The sequence below is a fragment of the Aquarana catesbeiana genome, linkage group LG07 (genome assembly GCF_042186555.1).
Source record: "Aquarana catesbeiana isolate 2022-GZ linkage group LG07, ASM4218655v1, whole genome shotgun sequence".
In the NCBI taxonomy this organism is placed as follows: domain Eukaryota; kingdom Metazoa; phylum Chordata; class Amphibia; order Anura; family Ranidae; genus Aquarana; species Aquarana catesbeiana.
The window spans coordinates 304,325,689-304,337,892 of record NC_133330.1 but is presented as its reverse complement, the minus strand read 5'-3'; the positions used below and the strand labels follow the sequence as shown (position 1 = coordinate 304,337,892).

The window sequence follows — 12,204 nt, the reverse complement described above, 5'->3', positions numbered from 1 at the left end:
TGGTCATTAGCCTAGGCTTATGAAATCATGCACAGCTCTCTGTCACTTTTGTGAGAGTTTGCCAGGAAGGGAGGGGGGATGAGTCATAAGAGGACCAATGAGAGCTGCAGAGCTGAAGGTGTGCCTCTGTGTAAATCCAGGAAGTGAACAGGCAGCAGCTTAAGCTGCCCTCAGTTAAAATGGCTGCAGCCAGACTCAGTGGAGGGAGATTTCTGCAGCATATTTGGCAAGTACAGAATCACAGTATATATAAAATAATATGCAAAGTGGTTGGAGGGAAGATTCAGAATGGCAAAGATGTTTTTATTACAAATTATGTGAGCAGACTGCAGTTCCTCTTTAAGCACTTCTGTGCCTCCAGCTTCAAAGCTGTATATCTGCAGTGTGAGATCAATGGCCCTTCTGCCTCTGAAGCTTGCCTCATGAGATTTGGAATGAAATTTGGAGATCTCACAACCTTACCTCCCAACATTTTGAGATGGGAATGAGGGACACCTATCAGCAAAAGTATGCAGGCATAAGACACACCCCTTGCGACGCCCCCTTAAAGGAGAATTGTACAAAAAAACAAGATTGGTTAAACCCACAAGTGCTTTTTTTTACCACTACTATTCCTTTATATTGGTTTTTGGAATTTACAAATGCAGCAATTTAGAAATCAGATGAAAGGTTTAGAGCTGAAAAGACTTTTTGATAGATAAAAAGTGCATTTATATACAGCTATATAGATCAGACCAAAATGAGGAACAAATGAGGAGGAATGAGGGACAGAGGGACATTGCTCCAAATCAGGGACAGTCCCTCGAAATCAGGGACAGTTGGGAGCTATGTCACAACTGTGCTGATCACTGTTTTCCTTGCTGGAGGGCCCGACGTGAGGAAGCAAAGCCCTGCCTCTACCAAGATGGCCGCCTCCATGCAGAAACACAGCACAGAACAAGGCATGGTCAGTATTGGGGAACTATGGGCTTTAGGGAGAGCACCAGCAATACTGATGACTAGTGATTTGCCCTCTCTGCTGGTCTGAAGGGGATAGATGAGTCACAAGAGCATGTGTGTTTCTTTACAAATGTTTGGGCCAGTGAATAAATTCCTTTTATTTGTGTCCAACTGTGTAGTTTGCCAGTTGGAGCCATCCTTACACTTAGCAGTAGCGGTTGGTGTACTGTGGCTTAGGAGACCTCAGGAATAGGGGCAAGGTAAGTAGTAGAAAAAGGGGGAAAACGTAAGCCCCATTCACACTATTACATGCATCTTCACGTGTCGTGCATAGTCACCTTTTTGCGCGTTGTTGCGGTAAATGTATAGTTACTTACTTGATAAAATGTATAGGAAAGCCTGTTCATTTCAATGGGCTGTTCTGTGTATGAAAAATGTGGAAAAGCAGCTTTTACTCATTTTCCCAGCACATGTCTTTTGCGCATTTCATAAATGAGTGCAAAATCGCGTGATTTGCGCAGGTTTTTGAAACACTATAGTATGAATGCACCGTTACTAATAAGGTAACAAGGAAACCCGCTGGTTCTATGACTGTACCGCTTTTTACATGCCAATAAACTAGAGTCATCTGAATCAAATTCTTAAGACGACAAACAGAAAAGAGAGGGCGCCATCATCTAAGTGCAACTTTTTATTCGTAAAAACAATGGCATAAAAACATGCATGCCCTCACTACAGTATGTGGGGAGTTGGCATGTATAATAGACCTCATCCCTCCATTTAACAAGAAAGCAGCTGGCGACTGCAGAGTATGCCAGGGAAGCACCCACACATCAGCCTGTGACGTCACCCACTAAGCCAAGTCTGGAACTTCCAGACGCTTCACCGCACTGTTTAGGTTCCAGCATGGTTCACCTTACTGTTGTCTGTCATCTAACAGCTTCCTGACGTAACTCTGCAGATACCAGTCACTTCCCTGGCGAACTCTGCTGTTACTGGCCGCTTCCTTGACAAACTCTGCTGAACGGAGGGATTATGTCTGTTATACATGCTGACTCCCCACATACTGCAGAGTGCATACCATGTTGTTATGGTATCGTTTTTACTAATGCAAAGCTGCACTTAGATCAGGGGCCTCAAACTGGCGGCCCTCCAGCTGTTGAGAAACTACAAGTCCCACAAGGCATTGCAAGGCTGACAGTTACAAGCATGATGGGACTTGTAGTTTTGCAACAGCTGGAGGGCCGCCAGTTTGAGACCCCTGACTTAGATGGTGGCGCCCTCTCTTTTCTGTTTGTTGTATGGGCATTAGAGTTTCTCAAGACTCGGGTTAAGAGGAGCTGCAACCATCATTCAGTGGCTGAACTGTTTACATCCACTTTTATTAGGACTTTACATCCTCCCAGGTTTTTTATTTTATCTCTTCTTATTTATCTACATTCAGTTTTTGCGCCATAGTGGTTTAATAGTGTGCTTTACTGTAAATTCATTAAAGACACCAGTGAGTAAATGCATGAACCATTTATAGTAAAGTATTTTATTACATAGACATAAATTTGTGTACACTCACCCCACTGTCACCCCGCAGTGTCACACATCAGACAGAATTCCCATGTAGGAAATTACACAGATTTCATTGTGCTGTGTACTAGATGAACCGTCTCACTCTTCCACATTGCCTGGAGCTACAGCGATCAAAAGAGAAGCATTGTATCACACATCATGTGTAGGGGAGACAAAATGACTCCTTTTATCCCTGACCTCATCCATGCTTCTGACACTGATGATGGCTTGTTTTGTATACATGAGGGCCAGATATAAGAACAAGTAGATCGCTTTACATAGCGCCGCTTCCAGCAAAGAGTTTGAAGACTTTATTAAACGTATCTAAGTATATCCGATGCACAGTGCTTGAAAGGCTCATTTTGCAGCAATGAATGCTGATGACTTAAAGTGTACCTGTCACAAATCTGGTATAGGATGAGGAAGAATGCAAAATCAAATATTAATAACGTATATTAGGAAAACTAATGCAGCCACCACATCTAAGAATTAATAAGCTGCAGTATAATAAATGATATATAATAATTTTCTTTTGGGTTTAATACTGTTTTAACCACTTGCTTACTGGGCACCTAAACCCCCCTCCTGCCCAGACCAATTTTCAGCTTTTAGCACTGTCACTCTTTGAATGACAATTGCGCAGTCATACAACACTGTACCCAAATGAAATTGTTATCATTTTTTTTCCCACAAATAGAGCTTTCTTTTGGTGGTATTTGATCACCTCTGTTTTTTTTTTTCTTTTTTTGTTAAAAAAATTTAAAAAGACTGAAATTAAAAAAAAAAAAAATACAAAACCGTTTTATATTTTGTTAATAGATTTTGCAAACAGGTAATTTTTCTCCTTCATTGATGAAAGGTTTAGCGCTGGAAAAGACTTTTTGATAGATAAAAAGTGCATTTTATATACAGCTATATAGATCAGACCAAAATGAGGGACAAATGAGGAATGGGGGACAGAGGGACCATTGCTCCAAATCAGGGACAGTTGGGAGCTATGTCACAACTGTGCTGATCACTGTTTTCCTTGCTGGAGGGCCCGGCATGAGGAAGCAAAGCCCCACCTTTCACACTTATTTTTACCATTAAATAGAGCTTATATAGTGAAATACAGTATTTAGAAATCCGTCAAGCTGTTTTGATGTTGCATTTTAAAAGCAGCGGTGTTCTGTCAGATTAGCAAACCCATGAGATCAGCAGGCTTGCCGATGCTTTTAAAATTCAACATCAAAACAGTCACACGGACTTCTAAATACTGTATTTGAATATATAAGCTCAGTTTAGTGGTAAAACTAGGTGTGAAATGCAAGACTTCAGTGGGTGTAAAAAGATGTCAGCTCCTGCCTTCTGACTGTAGGCTTAATGCGGACGAGTGCGGGTGTACCAAGATGGCCGTGCCGGAACGTCACTTCCGTTACATATTCTGATTGGTAGCGGCTTTCTAACAGGACAGGTCTGGTACTTGAATTATTGCTCTTGATGTTGGCGGCAACACCTTTGCATTTGCATGAGAGCAGGAAGGAGGTGGGGGGTAGGAGGGCTTTAAAAATAATTTTTTTATTTTATTATTTTTTTTATTTTTACACAATTTTTTTTTTTATCACTTTATTGCTGTCACGAGGAATGTAAGGCCCCTTTCACATGTGCAGACTGTTCAGATCCGCCCGTCAGTTTTTTCAGGCTGATCTGAACGGTCGCTCCATACAGCTCTATGGAGCGACGGATGTCAGAGGTGACATGTCCGCTGACATCCGATCCACCCCGATCCAATCCGCAAAATCCAGACGGAGGGATGTCCTATTTTCCATCCGTCTGGCGGATTGGATGAAAATGGACAGGCGGTCCGTAATCATCCGATCCCCCCCATAGAGGAGAGCGGGGCTCTGACAGGTCCGTCTCTGCACACTGTGACTTCTCATCTGCCGGCTCAGCAGGGATCAACGGAGCGATCCCTGCTGAGCAAGCGTATGCCTAAATAAGGATCCACAGGTCTGAAAGGGGCCTAAGTATCACTTGTGGCAGCAATAGGCAGGAACACAGGTACTCTTTATCGAGAGATCTGGGGTTTATTAGACCCCAGATGTCTCCTCTGCCCTAAAAGCATCTGATCACACCAAGATCGGTGTGATCAAATTCTTTCAAGATTTAAAAATGTCGCTATTTACATCCGAGGAAACCAAAATTGACGACAATACTCGTCGCTTCCAGCTTCCTATACCATGGAGCTCATCAGAGACTTTCCGGTCCTCCATGGGCTCTATGGTAAGTTTTAGATCTGCTGGATTCAGTTCCGGGTTTCTCCAGTGGGACGGAGTTCCCAGGGAGGCACCGCCGCCTGTAAAAGCAATGCAGCGGCTAATTAGCCACTCAGAGGCTTCTACAAAAAAGCCGATCGCCTCCTGAAAAAACAATACCAGGATGATTCCTGTAGTTGCAGGGTGTCAAGGACCCGCCCTCTGTGATCGCATCATCAAGTGGCCCTGGACTCAGGAGTATGCTGCAGAGAACTGGATCCTGTAATGATGTAGTACAATTCTCTGCAGACTGTCACATGACCGGACCAATATATACAGACTTTTTTTTTTTTTTTTAACTTGGGCTGAAGGAGCACCAAAAACCAGGAAAGAGGCTACCCAACCCCAAATGGGGCTTCTCAATCACAGAGCATTAAGCACACCCTTTGGCATACCTCCCAACTTTTTAAGATGGGAGTGAGGGACACCTATTAGTAAAGGTATGTAGGCATAGGACACACCCCCTGCCATGCCCCCTTAACCACTTCCCGCCCGGTCTATAGCAAAATGATGGCAGGGCGGTGGTTCCGTTATCCTGACTGGACGTCATATGATGTCTTTCAGGAAAACAGCCGGCCCGTGCCTGCCGGGGCATGCGATCGGTGGTGTGGCGTGTCAGTCTGACACACCGCAACATCATTCTCAGTAAAGAGTATTTGACGAAGACTCTTTACCATGTGATTAACTGTGTCCAATCACAGCTGATTACATTGTAAACCGTAAGAGCCGTGTATTGGCTTTTCCTCACTCGAGTCTGACAGACATGCCACCCATATGTAACCATAAGTGCTACCTTTCAGTACCCATTAGTGTCGCCTATCAGTGTCACCTATGAGTGCCCATCAATGCCGCCTATGAGTGCTGCATATCAGTGCCACCTATCAGTGCCGCCTATCAGTGCCGCCTATCAGTGTCCCATCAGTGCTGCATAATAGTGCCCATTAGTGCCACCTTATCAGTGCCAACTCATTGGTGCCACTTCATCAGTGCCCGTCAGTGCAGCCTCATCAGTGCCCATTAGTGAAGGAGAAAATTTACTTATTTACAAAATTTTATAACAGAAACAAAGAAAAAACTTTTTTTTTCGAAATTTTCTGAATTTTTTATTTGTTTAAAAAAAAATAAAAACCCCAATAAAAAGCTCTGTTTGTGGGAACAAAATGATAAAAATCTGGTTTGGGTACAGTGTTGCATGACCATGCAATTGTCTTTCAAAGTGCGACAGCGCTGAAAGATGAAAATTGGCCTGGGCAGGAAGGGGGGAAAGTGCCTGGTATTGAAGTGGTTAAAGGAGAATTATACAAAAAAAAAATATTAGTTGAACCCACAAGTGCTTTATTTTAACCACTACTAGTCCTTTGTATTGGCTTTTGAAGTGTACAAATGCAGCAATTTAGTAATTGGATGAAAGATTTAGAACCGGGAAACACTTTTTGAAAGATAAATAGTGGGTTTTATATACAACTATATAGATCAGACCAAAATGAGGGACAAATGAGGAAGAAAGAGGGACTTTGTTCCAAATCAAGGGACAGTCCCTCCAAATCAGGGACAGTTGGGGAACTATGGCTTTGGTGAAACGGGCCAGGGCTTTCCAGATGGCGATCAGCTGTAAACTTGAATAAACCTCCTAGAACCTGACCAAGTCCTGTATGGATCATTCTCTTCTGCCAGGCTTTGATCCAGTGCCGGTGTCAGGACAGAAGGCGATCAGTCACTGGTCACAGAGCGGCGGCAGAGCTTTGATATCAAATAAATAAGTCGATTGTTTGCACAATGCTGCACTTTGTATTGCATGGCTGAATAAACACACAAGTCCGACACATGAAATCTTGTACGATATGAAAGCCCAACCAAACGACCTCCTCCTTTTTCCCTTTTCATCGGTCACTGACCTCCAGAATAAGATATGCCGGGGTCGGTACATCCTTCATCTTATTTTCAGCCCGCATTTCCTTCCTCCAATATACTATGTTTACCGGTGATAACCACATTCCGGAGCTGGAAGGCCAGCCTATAATCACAGGCCGGTCACCGTTCCTCAATGGTTTTTTTTTTTTTCTATTTATTCACAAAATCTGAAGTGGTTTACCATAAAGGACACAAAAGGTTTGCTTAGATTAGAAAGACTTATTTTAAATAGTCAGACCAAAAAAAAACCTGATATTTTAGATATGGGTGGAGGCTGGTGGAGTAAATAGCTCACCAGCTTTAGTTTATGGTCTCCAGTTTTTAACTCCCTGTCACCTTTGCATGGAGTCTCACTGTTTGCATGTAAAGTGGTTGTGAACCTCGGACATTAAATATGAACAAAGGATTTCCCTCTATAGTGTGTACTTGTCTCAATCCAGAGCACTCCGTGTCATTTCTGTCTGCTGCTTTGTGCCTCTGCTATCTGCAGGAATCACTTCTGACAAGTTTTCCCTGACGCTAATGCCCTGTACACACGGTCGGATTTTCCGACGGAAAAAGTGCGATCGGATTGTGTTGTCGGAAATTCCGATCGTGTGTGGGCTCCATCGGACTTTTTCCGTCGGAATGTCCGACACACAAAGTTTGAGAGCTTGCTATAAAATTTTCTGACAACAAAGTTAAATTCCGATCGTGTGTGAACAAATCCGACGCACAAAGTGCCACGCATGCTCAAAATAAATGAAGAGATGAAAGCTATTGGCTACTGCCCCGTTTTTAGTCCCGACGTACTTGTTTTACGTCACTGTGTTCAGAACGATTGGATTTTCCAACAAATTTGTGTGACCGTGTGTATGCAAGACAAGTTTGAGCCAACATCCGTCGGAAAAAATCCTAGGATTTTGTTGTCGGAATGTCCGATCAATGTCCGACCGTGTGTACTGGGCATAAGAGAAAAAAGGCGACGGGAGAAAGCTCCATCACACAGCCTGTGATTGACAGCCTCAGCCAGGGTTGCCAACCTCCCGTAGCATTTTGTACTGACAAAACATGGGAAATTTACTGGCAGAGCACTCTTTTTTACTGGCAACCTGAGAAATTACAGAACTCCTATTGAAAACTAACACAGGGAATATTTGAACAATATACACATGATATGGAAACGCTGACAATACCCATAACAAAGTCATTTGCTTGATTTACACTTAAAAAGTCAACACAGCATGAAATTATCAGCACCTGATTTTTACTGGCAGTTGTAAAAAAAAAATCACTGATTTTTACAAACTGTCAGTAAATTTACTGGCGGTTGGCCTCAGCTCTGTTCCCATGTGCTGTGTAAAAGGGATTTGTCCCTTCCCTCCAATCAGCTCTCACTGAGCTCTACAGAGTGTAACTTAAGCTCCCCACCTCCTGTTTTCTGAAAGCTCAGACAAGCTGTATAAGTTCTGTACTTTGGCTGCAGAGAAGAAATTGTTACAGATAAACAGGTAAAACTCATGCAGGAGGGTTTGTTTCATCTCTTTGTATCACCTGAGGCTGGTCACTTTACTGGCTATATGTAAGGGTCTACAACTACTTTAAAGCTTAACTCCAGGATAAGCAATAATGGTCTAAATACAAGAGTCGTGTATTCTTGGTTGAATTTTGGTGTGCTTTGTGTATCTGTGCAGTAATCCAGTGTGAAACTTTACCTCTGTGTGAGAACTTGTAATAAAGACCGGTCATTTCTGCTCTCTCTCCTTGTGCAGGGTGACTGGTCTTGTCTCCGCCTCCTCCTGTAATTATCTGCGGGCAGCCTATAGTATCTGATGTACATGCTACCATCCTGTGGTGTCATATCTTTTGTTTTTATGGAAGAGGAATAAATGATTGTCATTATCTGTAGCCTGTAGTATGTGGGTCCTGCTGGGTTCCACCCACAGCTCTGCTCTATGTGCAACTTATGTGTAGCACACTTATGCTAACGCTGTTTATTTGTGTATGGTAAGACCTGGCTTTGCAATGGTTTTTGGTGAACACAAAGTGGATTTATATTCTTTGTGGCTATTGAGGAATATATTTAGATGAAAGTTTTTTTTTTTTTGCCTGGAGTTCAGGTTTAACTATCTTTTTATTGTAAAATTAAATTCTAAAGAGAGCAAGACCCTGTTTTTAGCCTGCAAGCTCAGTTGAGCCACATTTTTTTTCTGACAGCCTCAGCCCGGGCACCAACCTGCGGCTGTCCCCCGCCAGCTCTAAGCACGAGAACTCAGCAATCACATGACTGCTGATCGATCAGTTCTTGTGATGATAGTCACCAGCTTTCTGCTGTGCCCCTCCAGCGCTCACTGGAGTGCCAGGCAGGAGAGGGAGGTGGGAGCAACTGCACCTCATCAGCAGAGCCAGCTGCTGATCAGTCATCTGGGTGGATCCTGACATTTTTGTCAGGATCCTTCCAGAGCCTGGAGTGGCTCTATGATGTCCCGCTGTCAGCTGATTCTGGGTCACAGAAGTGTAAAAGTAAATGTGCTCCTGAGACCCAGAAGTTAGAAGAATGACCAAACAAGCTTCGGCCATACTTTTCGTCTAAATACTTTGTAGGCTGTTAATTGATAAATAAAAGCCATTTATTTCATTACATTTGAAAGTATCCTCACACCGGACTCTAATTGCCCCAGGTGTCTGAGAGACCACGGGGATCGAATACATTTGTTATGGCGGTGCCCCAAGCTTCATTTGTTCTGGACAGAAGTTTTGTCCACCATTAACAGAGTCTTCCAGGTTACTATACCAATAGACCCGAAACCATGTATATTGGGGATAATGGAGGACATCCCTATGGATGACAACTCCAAACAGGCCACAGCCAGGACCCTGTTTTAAGTCCGCAAGCTGCTCCTTAGGTGTTGAAGGCGGTTGAACCTCCAACGTTGAAGGAATGGATTGCTCATATGGGAGACACCATACGGTTAGAGAAATACTTTTTCCAACATAGGGAGCGCCCGGGAAAGTTCAACAAACTTTGGGCACCCTGGCTGGATACTCCAGGCCTCTCCCCTGTAGATCTCATACTGGATAGACTGTTGAATTAAACAGTATTGTTGGGTGGACGGGGGGTACCCTTGGAGGGGGGCGAACACCCCTGCTTAGTAGAGACCAGATTACTAATCGGGCGTACACACGGTCGGACTTTTCGGCTACAAAAGTCTGACAGCCCATCCGACAAACTTTGGACGGACTTTTGGCGGACTTGCAGCGGACTTTCTAACGAACGGACTTGCCTACATACGATCACACAAAAGTCCGACGGATTCATATGTGATGATGTACACCGGACTAAAATAAGGAAGTTGATGGTCAGTAGCCAATAGCTGCCCTAGCGTCGGTTTTTGTCTGTTGGACTAGCATACAGACGAGCGGATTTCTGGGTCCGGCGGAGTTACGACGTAAAGATTTGTTCCAAATCTAAAGTCTGTCAGATTTGCGACTGGAAAAGTCAGCTGAAAGTCCAGGGAAGCCCACACACGATCGGATTGTCCACCGGATTTGGTCCGTCGGACTTTTGTAGCCGGAAAGTCAGACCGTGTGTACGCCCCATAAGATGACGTTCATATAATTGGTACCTGGGGAGGAACTGCCTGAATTACACAGTGTGAGGTGATATTTGTTGTTGAGTTCACCCTGTCAATATACTCCTTGTGATTGTAATTGGAATGTATGATAGACACTGATGTTTAATTGTGGGCTGTAAAGTTTTTCTTTGATTTGTTTTCTAATAAACCTCTTTGAGCAGGGGCGTCGCTAGGGAGTGGCTTTTGGGGCTATAGCCCCAAATCTGGGGCCAATAGCCCCGAGTCTCTGCAGGGGTCCCCAAGGGGAGGGGAGGCTCTCTGGGGACCCTTATGTAAGTCGGGGGGGCTCTCTGGGGACCCTGATGCAAGGGGGAGGCTCTCTAGGGACCCAGGTTTAAGGGGGAGGCTCTCTGGGGACCCTAATGTAAGGGGGTCTCTCTGGGAACCCTGATGTAAGTGGGGGGGCCCTCTGGGTACCCTGATTAAAGGGGGAGGCTCTCTGAGGACTCTGATATAGGGAGGAGGCTCTCTGGGGACCCTGATGTAAGGGGGGGCTCTCTGGGGACCCTGATGTAAGTGAGGGGCTCTCTGGGGATATATATATATATATATATATATATATATATATATATATATATATATATATATATACACACATACACGAATATTACTGTATATACATGTGTATGCCCGCCCAAGCGAAAAAAAAAAAAGAGAGAGTATCCTCACTTTACATAAATGTTCACATCCTTTGCACAATAGTGTAGAGGGGGTACATTTAGGCAGCACTCCAATATGCAGGAGCCATGGCTCAGCCCTTGTAATAGACTATACTGATAATAAAGTGACCTGTCACCAAAGGGTCAATTAATTTGTGTTGAATATCTCTTCGGTACGACTCCTAATTTTTAAATCTTAAAAATGTCAGGTTGACTTCACGGGAAATATTTGTAAACTGCGATTCAGATTATAGGAATTTTGAAACAGAACAGCAGGGAAGCACGTAATTAAGTATGGGGTTTTATTCATGTCCCCAATGGGATTCCATTGTCTTTCTTTCACAATAAGTGACAAATATTTCTTTCTTGCACAATAAATGGCAAATATTTTAAAAGCATTGGCATGTTATGTGTCATAGCATGACCAACTTGACATCCTGTTTTATCTTTCATTCCGCAGGTCACCCGGATTATGTCATTCCTCTAGTATTAACCTCTAAAACGCAGGAAATCTTCCAATGTCGTGTGGATGAGGACTTCACACAAGAAAACCCACACAAACTACTAAAGAAAGAAGAAATACTTAGTGATCTTAAGACCAGGGCTGCAGTTTCGGACTTTAGCCCAATTAAATCTGTTATAACAGTACGTGATGTGTGTTGTTAAAGTTAAATTCCAGGCAGAAGTACCTACCAATAAATGCATTAAATCGCAGCTAATGCAATAATGTAGTCATTAAAATGATTAAATATATATTAAAGCTTAATTCCAGGGAAACAGCAAAATATACAGTTGAAACACTTATACGGGAGCTAAATGAAACTTGCAGTGCCGCTCTAAGCGGAGACAAAGATCTCCCCGCTGGTTGCAGTGAAGGGAGCTGTCATTAGTGCACCATTCAGAGGTGTAAGAGTGTTATCAAAGAGAAGAAAGGGTGCCGCTCACCAACCCACTGCATTAGTATGTAGATGAATGTGGCCTAATACAGCGCTGCTCCAGCCACGCCCCCCCCTGACATGTTTCGCCCCACTTGCTTAAGGGCTTGGTCACAGTGCACTTATATGGGAGTTCTTTTACCTGTAAAAAGGACTTGTCTCTCTATTTATTCCTGAAATGTACGCAGCCCTACCACCCAGGAAGGCCTGGTGACCTGACTTTTCTCTGCTTCAGTTAAGCAGCACAGCTTGGTCAGCTCTATGCCCTCAGTTTGTGACCAGACAGTAA

The 12,204-nt window shown here is 43.6% G+C and overlaps 1 protein-coding gene across 1 annotated transcript in view; it reads left to right on the top strand.

The window, feature by feature from the left end:
• Nucleotides 1–12,204, top strand: part of DNAI3 (dynein axonemal intermediate chain 3) — a 136,124-nt gene that overhangs the window by 39,189 nt on the left and 84,731 nt on the right. Inside the window, exon 4 of the mRNA XM_073593617.1 lies at nucleotides 11,441–11,625. Coding sequence (XP_073449718.1) covers nucleotides 11,441–11,625 — 185 coding nt within the window. The remainder of the gene's footprint in view (nucleotides 1–11,440; nucleotides 11,626–12,204) is intronic.